This window comes from Chiloscyllium punctatum, chromosome 44, assembly GCF_047496795.1.
Source record: "Chiloscyllium punctatum isolate Juve2018m chromosome 44, sChiPun1.3, whole genome shotgun sequence".
Taxonomy (NCBI): Eukaryota; Metazoa; Chordata; class Chondrichthyes; order Orectolobiformes; family Hemiscylliidae; genus Chiloscyllium; species Chiloscyllium punctatum.
Window position 1 is genome coordinate 4,143,256 of NC_092782.1, and position 18,973 is coordinate 4,162,228.

At 37.9% G+C, this 18,973-nt stretch overlaps 1 protein-coding gene across 1 annotated transcript in view; it reads right to left on the reverse strand.

Annotated features, from left to right (window-relative positions):
- lrrk2 (leucine-rich repeat kinase 2) overlaps positions 1-18,973 on the reverse strand; it is a 152,884-nt gene that overhangs the window by 30,489 nt on the left and 103,422 nt on the right. Inside the window, exons 29-39 of the mRNA XM_072562122.1 lie at positions 17,801-18,036; positions 16,854-16,981; positions 14,680-14,898; positions 13,397-13,598; positions 12,232-12,320; positions 10,626-10,813; positions 9,669-9,823; positions 7,149-7,301; positions 6,519-6,710; positions 2,603-2,749; positions 1,617-1,729 (exon numbers count right to left, since the gene is read on the reverse strand). Coding sequence (XP_072418223.1) covers positions 1,617-1,729; positions 2,603-2,749; positions 6,519-6,710; positions 7,149-7,301; positions 9,669-9,823; positions 10,626-10,813; positions 12,232-12,320; positions 13,397-13,598; positions 14,680-14,898; positions 16,854-16,981; positions 17,801-18,036 — 1,822 coding nt within the window. The remainder of the gene's footprint in view (positions 1-1,616; positions 1,730-2,602; positions 2,750-6,518; positions 6,711-7,148; positions 7,302-9,668; positions 9,824-10,625; positions 10,814-12,231; positions 12,321-13,396; positions 13,599-14,679; positions 14,899-16,853; positions 16,982-17,800; positions 18,037-18,973) is intronic.

Here is an 18,973-nt window from a genome sequence, read left to right on the forward strand (position 1 = left end):
GTCAGAGATCTTGGTATGCATGTTCACTGGTTACTTAACGTAATAGGTGAAGTAGATATAGTGGTCAAGAAAGCTTTATTTGCGAAGGCTTGGAGATAAAGAGCAGGGAGGCTACACTGAAAGGTTGTTTAGGCCACAGCTAGTGTGCAGTTCTGGGATCCACATTATAGGAGGTATATGATAGCACAGAGAAGGGTGCAGAGGAGATTTAAAGGACTAGGCTAGAGAATTTCAGTTATGAAGAAAGGTTGGATTGACGGTTTTTTTCTTTGGAGGAGAGGTAATTGAGGTGGGAAAGTGATTGAGATGTATAAAATTATGTAGCGCATAGATAGTGTAGACGGAAAGGAAATTTCCATCTTGGTAGCGGGATCAGTCCCCAGGGGCATATATTTAAAAGACAGGAGGTTTAGAGGGGATCAGACTATAGTTTTATTTTCCTACTCAGAGGTTGATGGCAATCTGGATCTCACAGCCGGTAAGCGTGAGACAGAAATCCTCACAACATTTAAGAAGTATTTAGATGTAAGCATTGGCATTGCCAGTGCACAAGGCTATGGTCCAAGTACTGGAAATGGGATTAGGATAGCTAAGTGGCTGTTTCTGACTGCCGTAGATTCAACAGACAATAGACAATAGGTGCAGTAGGCCATTCTGCCCCTTGAGCCTGTACCACCATTCAATATGATCATGGCTGATCATCCTTAATCAGAATCCTGTTCCTGCCTTATCTCCATAACCCTTGAATGGGCCAATTGGCCTTTTCATGTGCTGTAGACCTCTGACTCTAACAATGAAATTTCAATTATTATGAGTACTTTAATTTTTTTTTGAAATGGACAGAAATATGAACAGATCTTGAGCAGGTGATATGTAGATAGAACATCAATGCATAAGTTGTCATTCAAGTTGAAGTCACAAGAGAGAGATGATAACTGGCAGTAGACCAGGTGTCTCCAAAATGGATCAGTAAGCAGTCTTATGCAAAAAGTCACACTGATAGGTAATTTATAGGTATGACATGATGGAAAATACAATGTGAATAGGAATGTTAAAGTCAAATATGATCTTTATGTCACTTCATTTGAAGAATCTGATCAACCGAGATGTGAAAATCATAGATGGGCCATGGAAGAAGCAATAAGTAACAAAAATATAACAGGACTGGAGTTGAATCTTAGAATTTCATCAGTTGAATATTTTGTTCTTAACATAGGTTTTGTAAGGTAAAACACCATAGGCTTACCTTTAGCTGTATGATTATTAATGGTCAATATTAGTTCTTATATGCTTATCTGTAAATATCTCAATACAATGCTCTGAATTATTTAATTTTTGGAGTAACTTGTGTATTAAATTTCCATGAGGAACTCTATGGAAATGACACTGACAATTTGGAGACATCAAGCTATAGAAATATTGATGCCAGTTCAGTATTGTATGAATATTCATGGCTTACATTGCAGTGAAGGAGAGCTGAATTGGGGTACCTTCATAGAAGCAAAAAACAAAATCAGTCAAGTGGTCAGCAAGTTTAATTTTTGCTAAAAATCTACAGTGAAAGTATTTCTATGAAGCACAAAGGTGCACTATGAAATGCAATTTTTATCACATACTTGTCGCAGAAGACGATGTAGATGCATTTGTGACACATGCTTGTTAAAAATCTTAACAGCCACTTCTTCACATTTATAAGTTGCCCGGTAGACAGATGCAAAACCTCCATCACCTTTAAAAGAAAACAAGTAAACTGAAGTTCACATTTCACAAAGAAAATTATGTATGCAAATTTTTCACCAATATTTTGATAAGCTTTAATAATTAATTCCTTAAAAAGCCGAATTAGATATGTGCTTGAGATGATGATCAAATTCAGAATTAGTGTCTTAATAAAATAAAAATCTCTCACTATCTGAATAACTTATTTGTCAAAGCAAACTGAAGTGTCAGATCAGCCTGTTTGAATTATTCCCAGTGCAACAGGTTCTGGTTAACAGCAGTGCAAACATTTTCAACCAATCTTATTATTAGTATATGTCAGATCAAAATTATTGGCTGATGTTTTCTAAAGTGAGGTGTAGAACAGGCTACATCCATGGGAGTTTAGAAGATTAAGAATAACTGTGTTAAGGCCTACAAGATCCTAAGAGGATATTTCTCCTCAAGGGAGAGACTACAACTAGCAAACACGGTTTAAAAAAAAAAGGGGTTTACCATTTAAGACAGGGATGAGGCAAATTTTTTGCTGAGACCATTGCAAATCTTTGGAACTCAATTTCCCAGAAAGCAATGGAGGCAGAGTCATTTAATATTTTATATTAATACTTAATAACTTTCAGGAAAAACTAGATTGATTCCTTTGTTAGTCTATAGCAGGGGTTTGGGGCTAAGCACACAATCAGAACAGCTAGCATCTTTTCGATTGTTACAGTGGGCTTGAGGGGCCAAATGGCCTACCTCTACTCCTTATTCATGTGTTTGTATGTACAAGTATAAATTAGTACACCTACTCAATGTATAAACAAACTTTTCACCATTTACATGATATGGCAATTTTAAACAGAAAGAATAAAACTATAAAATAATTAGAATTAGATTTTACCCAGCAAAACATCAGGCGTTTGTTCTAGCTCAAGGTGGTTAACATCCAGCATAATATGCCTGGGTAGATCAACCAGCACAAGGTCTGGAGCCACTCGTGAAATGGAAACCTTGTTGCTTCTATCAGTAGGACAAGTTAAAAAATCCCCTTTAGAAGAAACAGAGAAAATATCTAAATATAGTAACGTATACCCTATTGTTGCCTTAAGTAATGCCATTTCTTTCCACTATTACTTGCAAAGATACCATAGAGTACAGATATTTGAATGAGGTGTACAGAAATACGCTCACAAACAAATCTCAGCCATTTGTTTTCAATTCAAATAATCCATATTTAACACACAGTCTAATATAAAATGCTGCAATTTTATCTAAGGCACTTGAGTGCCAATAATCAATTTGAGATCCAAATGATATACAACTGGAATACTATTAAGACTCAGGATGTTGTCTTCAAATATTTCCTACTGTCACGATACAGTTTGTCAAAATAGCTGTGCACAGGTAGAAAGGGGAGAGTAAAATCACTCACCTTTTCTCCCACTCTTCATAAGCTTTACCAAAGTGAAAGAAAAGGATGCTCATGGAACCTTCTCCTACTGTGAAATGCCTGTTGTTCAGTACCTTTCACAATTGAATATGATGCAGTAAGAGAGCTTAAGTCTGTTGGTTATACACCATTCAGTGACATTCATAAAGCGCTTTGGTTGTTTTGCATGTAGTTAGTTTGCCCTGTATAATAGCTTCAACAGGTTTGGAGCCAGTTTTTGGGGCATGCTCCAGACATACCTTTAACACTCAACATGGGAGATCTGGCGTCCTGCTTATGACTAAAATGAGCAGGATGCTTATAAGATGACCAGTTTGGGGTGATAAAAGAATTGGCTGAAATACTTAAGGCAGAGGATATGACTTTGAGATAAATAAGGAATCAATGAAATTAAGTTACGCTATGGTGGATTGTGGAGGAATTATTAGAATCAGGAATTTTCATAAAAGGATGAGGGACAATGTCAGGAGGAATATCGCTGAAATTCCAGATCAGTGAAGTTGACACTGGTCATGAAGGAAATGATTTTTCCCAAAGAAGGCTATGAACTAGGAAAGAAGAATCAAGCGATTAAAATGAAATCATTCCTCCCTCACCATCCAATAAAGACTTTATGAGAGAGGAAACGATCAGTTTGATAAACCTATTAGGAAACTTGGAAGAGATATCATTCCATGTTGATAACATCAGCTCAATTGGTGGGGGAGGGAGGTAATATTGTCAAACATTACTGGGGCAAAGAAGAGCAGGCAAGCTAAGGATCCGGAGACAAGCAGAGAGAGCTCGCTGCATTAGAGCTTAATTGAACTGGTTCTTGCTCTACAGCAAAGAAAGGAGCTAGCTGTTTGTTGAGTCTTTAGTAAGAATTTTCTGATAGTTCAATTTTAATGGGCAAAATGTTAGTAAAGTTAACAATATATATAAAAGTTAACATTAGTAAGTGAATAATAACTTTAAAGATGGCAGTTCAGGTGATGAATCAAAACTTCAGCATATGGGAGCTCCTGAATAACATCATGATCTGGGACAAACACGTTTGCAGTAATTGTTCGAATTCTGAGCAGTTTCCTAGAAGCCAAACTACAGTCACTGCTAGGCATTTGGGAGGTGTAAATTTACCTGCATCCGTTGTACCAGGAGGCATTAAGGGTAAGATCTGTTTGTTTGGTCAGGGGTCATGGACAGGAGAGTATGACTGTGAGTAAGGTAAGTAAGGGGACCCAGAAGGAAGGAGTACAAGTATCAGCCTCTGTAATCAGCCAATAGGTGGAGTTCTTTCAGCATTTTGGAAGAGAGCAGCTACAGCAGGGTGAATGTGCAAACTGACTTTGCCACATGGAATAGTGCTGTGGAGCATGTCACAAAAGTTTAGCATGTAGGTGCAGCATGTAATCAAGAAGGTTAATAGAATGCTACCCCTTATTACAAGGAAAATGAACATAAAAGACTGGATGTTATGCTTCAAATATACAAGGCATTGGTGAGACCACATCCCAAAACTGTGTGCAGTGTTGGTCTCCTTATTTAAAGGAAATTATAAATGCACTGCAGGTGGATCAGAGCAGTTTTGATATTTGGAATGAGTTAATCGTTGTACGTGAATTATGAGATTAGATTCACTACTGCTGAAGTTTAGAAAAGCGAAGGGTGACTTGATTCAAGTGTGTAAGATCCTGAATGATCTTGTCACATGGGAAGCATATCTCCTCTTTAGGTCATTTCAGAAAAGTTGGGCACTGTTTTAAAATTGTACCGATGGCCTGGAATTCTACTCTTCACCACATAGTTTGTGTCTCACTTTATGAAACCTTCAAATTTTTAAAGGCTACCGTTAGGTTACAAATCCTTCTTTTGACTTGATTAATGAGGCCCAGCCTGCTATACATTCTTGGGGTGTATTGTCTCAGTACTTAACTAAGATCCAACTAATGGCTAGGTCTAAATGAAGTTTAGCTTAACTTTACTACAGATTCACTATCCCTGTTGAAGTAAATTCTCGTGCTTAGTTTGGTTCACTAATAGCCTTAATGACTCTCAGCACAGCTCTACATGTTCTCCAACCCATTTAGATTCTTATCTTCCAAGCAATTTTTGACCTCTTCTTAACATGTTCAGACTTTGGGGTCGATGATTAACTGAATCACTTGGAAAGTGCACATTATCAGTAAGACAGTCAAATAGATGGCTTAATTAATTTTCTTCTAGAAACTTCTAATTGTCAGCCCTTTTAAAAATTGTTTGATTTTTACCAAGACATCACAGTGCACATCAACCAATACCAGTGCTTTTGTTAACTTCATGCAAATGAACAGTTACACAAGCTGACATTGTTGAAAGTATCATTCCTGAAGATCTTATTGCTTGTGATCTTACAATATAGTCAAAAAGTGTGGTGCTGGTAAAGCACAGCAGGTCAGGCAGCCTCCAAGGAGAAGGAAAGTCGACATTTTGGGCATGAGCCCTTCATTGGGATGTGGAGGGTGGGACAGAAAGGGGGCTGAGACACCGTGTGGGCGGCACGGTGGCACAGTGGTTAGCACTGCTGCCTCACAGCGCCAGAGATCCGGGTTCAATTCCCGCCTCAGGCGACTCTCTGTGTGGAGTTTGCACATTCTCCCCGTGGGTTTCCTCCGAGTGCTCCGGTTTCCTCCCACACTCCAAAGATGTGCAGGTCAGGTGAATTGGCTATGCTAAATTGCCCGTAGTGTTAGGTAAGGTGCAGATGTAGGGGTATGGGTGGGTTACGCTTCGGCGGGTGCGGTGTGGACTTGTTGGCCCGAAGGGCCTGTTTCCACACTGTAAGTAATCTAATCTAATCTAATCAAAAAAATAGGAAGAGAGGTGGAATGGGGGGCTTAGAAGGTGATAGGTTGATGGAGGTGGGGGGAGTGATGGTAACAGGTCAGAGAAAAGGGTGAAGCAGACAGGTGGGAAAGAAGATGGACAGGAGGGACAGTTCATGAGGGCTGGATCTGGAATTGGGGGGTGGGGAGAGATGAGGAAACTGGTGAAATCAACATTAATGCTGTGTGGTTGGTGGGTCTCAAGGTGGAAGAGGAGGCTTCATCCTCCAGGTGCTGGGTGGCTAGGATTTGGTAGTGGAAGAGGCCCAGGACTTGCATTTTAGCCAGTACACTTTATTGCTAATGCAAAATGATTCTTGCATATTTAACATCATTTATAATTTCAAATTGCTTCCATCATTGTGAACAGCAGCTATTGTAAAATTGAAAATATTCAGAATGGAGTGATCTACATTTAAATTGTATACGTTTTTCACAATTCAAATATGAAGGATTATATTTCATGGAGATCCCAGTATTAATGCTAATTATCAGTACTTAATAAATCACACAGAAATTAATACCTTCTTTAGCTATGTCTAGTAAGTCGTCCAGTAGAATCTGCTGGCATTCTTGGTCATCTTCAAAGCTATACAAAGCATATTTCTTCAGAAGAGTGCCTCCTTCCCCAATTATATCTGTCTCCAGTAGGCCTGGAAACCACTCTTCCAGCAGAGAATCAATGTGATCTACAATCTGGCCCATTAAAATGAACCCTGCTCATTTTTATGAAACAGAAAAAGAAACAATTTTGTGATCACAGGAGGAAAGCAGTAATTTGTTGAGTTTTAAACATGACTTCTAAGAAGCTTCAAAGCATTGTACTTTGTGTCTGATGTTTGTTTGTAGCTCTTTACTTTGTACTTGAAGCTTACGAGCAAGGTAATGGGGGACATTAAGTAGAAGGTCAGAATCTTCACAAAGTGTAGGAAAGCATTTTAAGTCATGGAAACAGCCTCAGTGGACTCCATTTTACTTAACTTTCAATTGCTATTGGCCTCAGAACATCTCAGTGAAAAACTGGATGCTTCTTATACATAATGATGTCGTATAACACAAATAGAATTGGATAAAGGTTTGCTAAAGACGTACCCCCAAAATGCCGCTCAACAAAAGATGACATTTGAATAAGTAACTGGAAAGTAGCAGTTTACCTTTCCTGCAGCATGGAACAGTTATTTTGACAACACTCTCTGGCTTATCATCCAATACAGCTGAGTCTACCAGGCAGTAGGCTTCTGGTGACCAAATCAGATAGATTCCTTGTCTCCAATATGTCCTATTAGGCCGTAAACGTTTCTCTCTATCTGAAATGACATAGTTAGCCATGTGCTTAAGCAAAGACAAACAAACAACATACCATATTCACATCAATGTAACAATGCTTTCTAACTTTTACATTTTATTTGTTCAGTTAGTAATTTATTGCTATGTCTTTATTAGCAAAGATCATGTTGAATTAACAATATAATTTAATCCAGGAATTTTGTAATTTCAGAGTATTGGGAATTGCATTCTTGATGTTTTTAGTTATTTTAATAATGTGGTTATCAAGTTGAAAATATTTTTCAAAAAAGTCAATATTCTCAACATGATGGATCAAACCATATAATGAAATATTGTCAGTAAAGGAAGGAAATGCTACAGTGTGGGGGAAGTATTAAAAATGTTTCAATAAATTAGTTGCACGGGCAATGCTAAAAGAAGCAATAGACTTCTGTAATCAAGAGCACCAAACATGAGAGGTGACCACTGTTCAATTCTTCATTTCATACAGAGCACAGTAATTCTTACGACTGGCATTGTACTCAAAACCTTATACTATTCCCCACCAGTATACAATGGCTGCAAGTACATGCCATCTAAAGGATACACTGCAGTCACTCACCAAACATACATCAAAAGCACATTTTCCAGCAACTTGCATTGCCTAGATCAAGAGATGACTGTAGGACCATCATCACATCTTAACAGCCTAACAACGTATCACCACTGCTGAAAAGGCTCAACAATATCCTGAAGTTATGATATTAATTGCCACAGTGGCTGCAACTGGACTACTCCAGTTAATAATTGAAGCCTTATCATTACCAAAATTTAAATGTCTACCTCTCCTGTAATTAAAAAAAAAGAGTCAACCATGGCTATTAAATGAAGTTAACAATGGCATCACATCGAAGGATGAGGCTTATAAAATTGCCCAAAAAATGTGACAAGTTTGAGGAATGGGAGATTTTAGAATTCAGCAAAGGAATGAGGCAGAATCTTCCCAGCTCCCAAGCAAAATGGGCAATGGCAGGTCAGTTGGTAAAATATGAAGAGATCAAAAAAATTAGATTCTCAATATTCAATTTTTCACAAGTTATTAATGGTGAGACATGAGCCTTGCTATTGAGCAGCACGATATTGATTTGCATGTATTTACATCTCATTATTAACTTTTCTCAGCTCTATGATATATATCTTGCTATTTTAACAGGCAGTGGAGAGAAAATAGATGGCAACAATTCATGGCATTCCCCAACATTTCAGGACATACTCAATGGGCAGCAACCATCTTCACCTTTCATCCACAGGGGTTGCCATCAGACACCTACCAACCTCACAACATCATAGCATATCCTGACTGCTTTATAATATGTTCAACGTTTAATATTACATCTTGGATTGCACAGATACCTTGCATTGCAATGCTGCTGCCAGGCCACTTTGCTTAAAGAAGCAGACACTCTTATGCAATGAAACAGGGTGCATCTTAGGGCTCTTAGCTTGTTTTCTTAGAACTTGATCACTTTGTACTTACTTGGATGCCCTCTGCATCCTTGCCTTGCCTTTTTACACATTGTCTTCTCATTCATAACTTAGACCCTCATTGTATATCTGCCATCTCTTGTTTTAGCGCAGACACAGAGCCAGGCAGCTTGTCACGACTGCTAGCTGTGATCAGTCAAGGGATAGACATATTGCTGTTTTGCACCATACATTATAAATGTGACAATTACACAAGTGCAAACACACTGCATGACCTTCAACCTAATGGCCATGATTCAAAATCTAATGGGAGCAGTCCTAATTGAGTTCGGGTGATTCCATCACAGTCTGTCAAGGGCAGTGTCCAGTCTTAGTCCAGAGATTCAGACACAGTCAGTCAGCTGCTTGGGGAGGTCAGGGTCGGTGGTTTGTGTAATTATAGTCCACGGAATGGGCTACAGTCAGTCCTGCAACTCCAGGATGGTGGTCATTGATGATTGCCAAAATCTGGCTTTGGCTGGGGGACAGTGGATTGGGATGGTTAGCATTTGTGAAGAGATTCAGGAGACGGGATCCATATTCTCCAGCATTCAGAAGAATTAAAGGTGATTGTATTGAGTTATAAAATTCTTGAAGCACTAGGCAGGGAAGACACAGGAAGGATGTTTCCCCTTGGAGCAGATTTAGATCTAGACACAGTCTCAGGATATGGGCAAGCAATTTAAGACTGAGATGAGGAGGAATGGAGATAGCATAGGAAAATGGCATTGAAATGGCATAATGATTTAGCAGATTCAAAGATTGAAGCGCCTGTTCCTGCTCCTATATTTCTGCCAGTCATTCAACAGAATATGAACACACCATATTTACCATCTTTAAAACAGTTTGTCAAATGATCAGAATCAACAAAAGGCAAGACTGACCTTGTCTGCCAAGCATGTAAGAAGAAACCTCCAGTAGCCTGTTGATGAGTCTGGACCAGAATCCCATTGGAAAATATGGCATTACATAAAGCCTTACTATCAATTCGGAGTTTTCACAATGTGGGAGTTCAATTACAGGTCTCTGATCAGGTAAACTAAGAAAAATAAAATGAAGAGGCATGAGAAATGCTGTACATCTTATAAAATAAACGTATTGAAAGTCATATTAAAAAATAAAGCAATTGATAAAGCAGTTGATTAACATCATAGTTAACATTCAGAATTTGGTTTTGAAATTGGCCAAATCTTTTAAATGTAGAAAACCATAAAGGGAGAAGCATAATTTAATTCCTCTGATTATAAATATCAAGGGGGATGTTTGGTTGCCCATGTCTAATTCGCATTGAACAGAATGGTTTGCTTGCCATTTCAGATTACATTTAAGAATCAATCACATCTCTACGGATTTGGACTCTCATGTAGACGAGAATAAATAAGGATAGCAGATTTCCTTCCCAAAAGGACCTCAGTAAACTGGATTTCTTTTAGGACAATGAATGGTAGTTTCATGGTCACTATTACTGAGACTAAAGGTGGGTTCAAGATTTACCAACTGAATTTAAAACCACATGCTGTTTATGTTGGGATTTAAAATATTGGTGCCAGAGCCTGGACCTCTGGATTACTTGTACACTGGTATTACCATTATGCCAGACTACAAAAAGCACATTAAAAAATCAAGACTATTTGTAATAAAATGCAACTGCAGTGTACATGCAACATAAAGTTGCTTTTTAAATTTTCCAGTTATATTTACTTATATTCCTACAAATCGATGAAGAACCACACAACCACTATGTCTTATTCCTCCTCTTTTGTTTACTTAATATTCTTTGATATACATATTTTTATTCATGAATTCTGCACATGATTAATGTGTTTTTTATCAAGAGATACCTGCTTGGAACAAGTAGTTGTTCCTCTCCTAAAGGCAAAACAATTTGGAACTTTTCCAGAAGCTTTATGTATTGGGATATGTACTTCTGAGGGAAACTGTTTTTCTGTGAGAGAAAGTTCTCGACATCTGATCGATAAATAATTCCACAAGGATGCTTAGGACAAGTTGCTGCTTTTACAGTCACAATCTAAATTTCAAAAACAAAATGCACTCATTGATATTTGTAATATTTTGGAGCAATTCTACATGAAATCAATCTAATTTTCAATCCAATTTTCAATCTAATAACTGATTTAATTAGGTCAAGATCACGACAAAGTGTGCCAATATGTCCCAGTCATGTTCATTCTAGCTTGTACCACATTTCATTAACCATATGAGAGCTATACGACCCCACACAATAGATCAAAATGAAATTCAGGTATCCAAACGTTTTCCTTTTTTCCTTCCTTTCTCTGCCTCTCTTTTTTTCCTAAGACTTTAAAGTGTTTTTTTTAATATAAGAGAACTTACCTTGGAGCAGCTAAGAGCCAGAACAAAGTGGTCTGGAGGCACGGAGCAGTGCGGAGCGGCTGACAGCCAAAGCAAGCTAGAAGTATGGAGCATTGCAGTGCAGCAGGGATGCTTGTTGGACTGGGGTCCAGCGCAGGCGGTCAATGGCTTGCGAGGCCGGTCAGACCACATGTGGAAGCCCCTGCGGTGATCTACTGCAATGTAATGTTTATCTGTAACGTGCTTATCTGACTGTAATGTTTATCCTTTTAAGTATGTCTTACTTCTAACTTATACAATAAATCACTGTAAGGTAATACAATTTTTCTTCTTCTTTATTCCTCTTCTTGTATCTAAGATTTGTACGTTAGTACTTTGTACCTAAGATGACAGCATAATAGGCAACATTGTAAACCTTTCACTGTACTCCTGTACTTGAGTACATGTACCAATAAAACCTCATTCTAATACTAAAAATGCTACAAGTGCATTTTTGTATATATTTGTACTGTCACTACAAAATAGCACAGAACTGGAAATTTGTTAAAAAAGTAGAAGATTTTTCTTTATATTGCTTTGGTAGGGAATGTGAGATAATCAAAGAAACTTGTTTCGAAAGAAATGAATATTAAGAACAGAGCAAATTCTAAGATTAGTTATCCTCACAGAAGAAATTCCTCTTCATCTCTTAAATGGGAAACTGTTCATTCTGAAATTTTCCTCTAACTTCTAGATTGTCCATAAGGGGAAACATTTACCATAACAGAAGTATCAAGTATGATCTTTTTTGTTAAACCCAATCATGATTATAACCTTCAACATATTCCCTATACATTCATACTTTGCCGATAGCTAATGTAACAACAGTTACATGCAAAACTACAAAAATTAACACAAATACCTTCTCTGCATTGAATTCCATGGATCGTATTATTTGTGAAAGCGGATACAAAATAAAACTGTGCTAAAGTTTTCTTAAAATGCAAGATGATTAAATTATATTCCATAAATATTGCTGCATTACTTTATAACAAGTGCTTCGATTTAAGTAGCAAAGGAATTTCACAGTCTGAACAATATTTCAAATAAGGTGAACTCATCTAATAGTTGTACCTGTGCCATCATCTTACACAGCCATTGTGGAATTATAAAATAAAGATCCCGTAGGTGAAGAGCTGGGTCATGGAAGTGCAGTAGCACACCTGTAGAGAGAAAACACCTTCAAAATAGTGCAATGGTTAAAACTTGCTTACAATGCTAAATCATAATGGAAGGGAAACATGTTATTTGACTTCTGAGTTGCAATTTGTTGCAAAGCACTTTTGTTGTTGATTGCTGAAGCTCTTGATAACTTGCATCACTTACAGAAGGGTACTGAATTGCATTCAACTGCATAAGCAGCAGTAACCTTTTCAATTTAAATAGGTTTAAGTAAACATATATATTCCATTTAGAGAGAACCGGATTCCCTAATTGACCTTCTTTTCCCTCCTTTAAGTCTACGATACCTGCAAAGAATAGTGATATAGCATCTTGATTCTCCAATAGGCATGAATGGCAAAAGTGAAAGTAATACATTCAGCTGAATTCTCTGACCATTTTAAAATGTCATTTAAGAATACACCTGCATTTTTTCCCCTCTGGTTGTACCATTTGTTACTTTAGAATTGCTAGCGATTACTGATGACAAAGAAAACTGTTCCACAGCACATCATAGATATCCAAAGAAAAGTAATGGACACCACGCCACAGATAGATTTACTAGTGAAGATGAGCAAAAGCTAAAAGAGACGAGCTTTCAGGAGGACAGTCAAAGGAGAAAGCAAAGTAGAAGTTAGATGGAGAACTCTAGAGATTAGGAGCCGAAGTGACATTTCTCAGCAGACTGCTGTCAGCAGTTAAAATCAGAAAACCATCCTTCTTGTTTTCACATACTCTTTTATCTTAAGTAGTTATTTTAAACTACTTAAAGAAAGAGATGGGTGATGACTACTTGATTAACTGCATTAAGGAGAAGTCTAAAAAGAGAAAGTGACAAAAAAAAAACTGAAGTGAAAATACCATTTTAAACACAGTTCATTAAAAATCAATCAAATCTGCAAACAGATATTCATTTATTCTGCAGCATCCACTAGAATAAACTGGCTTTGTCCCTTTTTGAATAGAAACAAACACCTCCCCTCTCACATAGACAAGACTAATTAGGCAGAGTAACTATTTGGAACAGATCACTTAGTTGCTGTTACAGACATTTAAAGACATTTAAATATTAAAGTACCAGATTCATTGAGGAAGTGAACAGCGTGGGGCAGTTCATTTTCATCCAGTTGCAAATGATTTTCTTGAACTATTTCCAGCAGCCGCTGTTGATGAATTACTGGAAATTCTGATAAAACATTGTTTCGTTCCTGTATAATCCTCTTTTCCAATTCCATATAACTATGAGGTATGAGCTGACCTATTACTGGCTGGTCTCTGATCTGAAAAATATTGTTTGAAAATATGAACCTCATTTTGTCATGTCAAAGCAGACCACTCATGCAACAAGAAAACAGGCTATAAAATAATTAGAACAGACAGTAACAAAGTCATAAAAATTGGTAAGTTAGCATGCAGAAGCAATTTAATTTAAATTTAACTGCTAGCAAAGACCTATTAATTCTACAATTTGCTAAAACTTTCATTGTTGTTTTATTTCTAATCAATAATCTTTAAAAGATTGCATCATGAAAAAATGCTGCTTGTATAGGAGTAAAGATGATGTATATAATTCACTCATAGTTGATCCCACAGATTTGTCGCAATGACTTCATCATCAGTTTAAACTGAGCTGGGTTTTAATCCTTAACCTCAGAGGTCTGCTTAGACTGTAATAATAGTAGTCTATGAAAAATAATTTATGAAATGAAATATGACCTCTTCTCAGAGTTTCTTCCCTGATCTTCAGATACTCTATAAAATTACTTTCTCTTCATTTGAAGGTAATCTGAGTATGCAGCCTGTTGTGGCCATGATGATAAATATAAGGTCCTTGAACCAACAGATGATTATAAACCACATGAGCTTCATTCTGGCAATGAATAATTTACTGCAAGTTGTCTTGTAAGTTAATTTACTTCTGTCTAACTATGCGCAGGGTTCCACTGTTCCACAATGAATGTACAGAAATGCAAATCTTTTTACTTTAACAAGTAAATTTAAGGGAAATTCCAAATCTGAAGATTTTTCATAATGATAAATTGAATGAATGCAGAAAAAAACTGAAACAGTATGGAGAATTGGGCTACATGATAAAATAATGCCCTCTGCAGTCATCATCTGGCATTTTGTACATTTGTTTTAGATGGACTACAAAGGAAATGTGTCTGCAGGAAGTTTATTGAAACACAAATTTTATAGTAATCAAATAATATCATTGCTGAATGGCTGTGTAATGATTGATGAAAATAAGTTACATTAATTATGGAACTAGACCCAATTAAAATATTGAAGTTTGAGACTCTGGTTAGTATCCTTACACATACACACAACTCCAGTCTTTATAACACTTCTTTTGAGCACCTTGAAACTCTGTATTTCAGTAATAATGGCTCTACGCAGTTTTAAAACAGAGTCAGATTCTTCTGTGGCCACCACAAAATGGTAATCACGGATGGGAGGAAAATCATGGTTCTGAAGGAATTCCATCTTAATTTTGGATATGCAATTTTTTTGGTGTTTTTCATTAGTCATATCAACGTGTGTACCAACAAGAATTACAGGACAGGATGAGGCACAGGCCTATTAATAGAAACAAAAAAAACTTTTAAACATATTAGAAATCAACTATCTTAATTAAGAAACACAAAAAAAAAGACATCATATACCTGAAACTGACTGTATGCGCACAGATCACATTCAAAGTGCATATTGTAGAAGAATACAATATGAGTTAACACAAGAATTAGTGTTAAGATCAGTAGAAATAAATTATGAGTTCAAGATGTTTTACTTTCTCTTATACTCAGCAAAACAATATAAGTGAAGTATCCCAGTGTCCTCTGTTCCTTATAACTGTAATGTACAAAATCCTGTGCCCACTGAGGAATTGATTTTTACTGTACCAATCAAAGAATCATTAATGGAGTTTCATATTTGGATGATTTGATTTGGTTAGGGTTTGGGTTAATGCTCTTTCCTCTGGCAACCCAAGTAATTGAGCACATACTGGAAAAAGATGTGTTTAAAACAAACAAAAAAGGATGGTGTGAAAAATACCTACTCTATTGCTAAAATTCTTAGGACAAGATTTAGTGCTCCAAGTGCAGGACAGGAATTTTTAAGGAAGACTGGGGAAGATATCATGATTGCATGTCAATTGAAGTGGCTAATTAATGGCTATATAAAAGGTCTCCTCTCATAAACAGAGAGATATTAGCCATGGGGGCGAGGGTGGCCAATGTCTCCAGCAAACTTGTGGCTAGTTTGGAATATGTAAGGGTCTCTTGTTTGGATACTCAGTGCCCAATGGAGAATGCCCAGAAGGTATTCCACCTCAATCCCACCCTGTCAAGCCAACCTGCCAACTGCTAGTGGGCCTGCTGGAAGGAGAACTGGTGGTAATTTGATTGGCTGACAGCTTCCAGAGTTGAAGAGTGTGGTGCTGAAAAAGCACAGTTAGTCAGGCAGAATCCAGAGGCAGGTCTTCCTCTGGAATGATGACAGAGTTCCTTCATCAAGCCAAGGAAAGTAAACAAGTGGGAGGCTGGAGGAACACAGCAAGCCAAGCAGCATCAGGAGGTGGAGAAGTCAACGCTTCGAGTATAACCCTTCTTCAGAAATTAGCGGGAGTTGCAGATAAAGAGGTGGAGGGTTGGTTATGGGTGGAAAGAGGGGCGAAGTGACGAGGTAGTGATAGGTGAATACAGATGGTGGGTATGAGCTGGTTGGTCAATAGGAGGAAAGAATCCTGTTGGTAGCTGCCCTCCAACCAACCTTCCCTCTAGCTATCAGCCCTGGATTCATTCCTCCTATTGACCAAGCAGGTTATACCTACCACCTGCATTCTCCTATCACTACCTCACCACTGTGTCCCTCTCCCACCCATAACCCTGAATCTCCTCTCTTTATTTGCAGCTTCCCCTACCCCCACCTCCATTTCTGAAGAAGGGTTATACCCAAAACGTTGACTTTTCCATCTCCTGATGCTACCTGGTTTGCTACGTTTTTCCAACCTCCTGGTTGTCTACTTTGGATTCCAGCATTTGCATTTTTTTGTCTCAAGCCAAAAAAAAAGTTTCAATGCAGATTAAACGGTTGTGGGGTAGATCGGCCGAATACAGGTGGGTTTGCTCGAAAGTTTTCCACCAAGAAGGCAGGGACAATGATACCCGGGTAAAATACAGTTTAATAAATTATACTAACTACAGTCAGTTCTGCTATAACGTGATAGTTCCATTCTCATACGAACTTGCTATATAAAAAAAAATCACTCAGTAGCCACTCCATTTAAACTAATGGGGCTGGAATCGCATTTTTGCCAATACAGGTAAGGATAATTCATGTTCCACAAATAGCAGGCTAAATTCTTCAATCACATTAAAGCTAATTTGCATTGAGAAACACACATTATAGCAGTATCAACTGGATTTCCTCAATTAATCCACAGAAAGAATACTACCAGTAAGCAATATGACAATATATACAAGACTATGCAAAAATGGGGAAATACAGGAATGGTGACAGTCTTTTCATACCTTTATGTTAAACAGCCAATGTTTGATAGCATCAATTTCACCAACTCCTTTACTAAGGTCACAGACAACAAGGTAAAGGGCTCGTGGAGACATAAAGTGGGGATGTGTGCTGTAGAACTCTTCTTGCCCTTATAAAAATAAAATTGCATGATTATTTAAAAAGAAAATTGGCCAGTTACATTTTGTGCTTGATTTATGAGGAAGGAGGTGGAATATCTAGGTATGAGCTATGCATGCGAATGATTGCTATGGAGTGCTGCTGGGTGAACAACAGTAGTGTGATGAGATGAGATGTTGTCTGTGTTGTGGCAGGAAGTGTCACGTGAAGGCACAGTCACTGACAATGACCATTCTCATGGTACAACTGTCATGCCCTTAAGTCCAGATACCAAGATTTACCTCCTTCGTCATTTGCTCCCAATTCACTCTGAGTTTGATCCTTAAAAGCTGAAAACCATGGTATCATCCTGCACTAACACTAATTCCTTCAGCATCAAATTCATCACACAGGAACCCTCATCTTACCTACATTTGTTTCATTTGCAAATTTTTAAACTCCAACATTACTATTCAGTGCAGCTTTCCTTGAAGAGGGACAGATTGTTTTTAAGAGCACAACAGTGCTGAGCACACAGCAGCCAGGAGTGAGTAAGTAATCAACTTGTTCAGGGATGTTATTACACACCTCGAGAAAAAGTACGGCCTGAACCCAATCCTCCTGTTTCAGACGTAAGGGCACTACCACTGCACCACCTGAAGTGAGAGACACGCTTTCCCCTGTGCAATGAGGTGAAAATACCCAACTTACATGCTTCTCAATTCCAACAGTGGTGTAGGCATGTCACAAATCAGATCTTAGCAGGAGAAGTTTGACTGAAGGGAACAAAAACAAGCTGGATATTTAAAGTTTAAGGAAACAAGTCTCAGGAAAACAAGCAGCAATTTACCTGCAAAATCCCAGACACTCAACGTGCATTCCTTTCTCTTCCCTTTCTTTTCTTTTACATGAATTGACCACTCCTTAACATCAATTCCAATCGTGGCTTTCTCTCGCTCCAGGTTTGGTTGCTTGCATTTCATCAGCTGCTGAAGCAATGTGGTTTTTCCACTACCAGCATTTCCCACTATCATCAGTTTCATTCTATAATAAGGCACAGCTTTCTTCAAGCGCTGATGTAGAAATCTAAAATGAGAAAGATACATAAGAGAATTCTTGAAAAAAAATAATGAAGGTGCAATCAAATTAATATTGACCCCAAAACTGACTCAGCTTGGGAACTAAGTGGATGGTGGGAATTGGGGAATCACAGAGGACAGGGAATCTGTCCAGGTGCAGCACGGTGGCTCAGTGTTTAGCACTGCTACCTCACAGTGCCAGAAGCCCAGTTCAATTCTACTATCAGTGTGGAGTTTGCACATTTTCTCTGTGTCTGAGTGGGTTTCCACCAAGTGCACTGATTTTCTCCCACTGTCCAAAGATGTGAATTGGCCATGCTAAATTTCCTATAGTGTTTAGGGATTCGTAAGTTAGGTGTGTTAACCATGGGAAATGCAGGGTTACAGGGATAGGGTAGGGGGATGGTCTGGGTGGGTTGCTCTTCAGAAGGTCAGTGTGGTCTCATTGGGCTGAATAGCCTGTTTCTACACCATAGGGATTCCATGGAAATCACCATAATGACATGAACCCAAACCAATGCATCACAGGTTCCACACTAAAGACTGATGAAAATGCTAGTTTGAGTGCAGTAAGGAAACAGATGCAGTAAGTGCTAACAACAGATAAAGAATTTCTAGCCACTATAAAGAAAATTTACAAATGTGGTATATCATTCGCTCAGAAGAAAATTCATCCTACACTTTTAGCAAAAGAAGTTCTCTCTTATAATCTGTTCCTTATGGATTTTTTTTTGCCTTCTGTACAATGATTCAAACTTCATTAATATTTCCTGTTTTCTGCTTCCATGTTATTAGTCTGTGCCTCCCAATAAGGATTTAAAATATCTGATTGGTTTGAAGAGTCACTTGTTATTGATGCTGTTCACAGACACTGCAGCCCCTTATAGAGGCTGCCACTTTGGATTAGGCATATACAGGAATGTCCAGTAACTACCCGGTGAAAA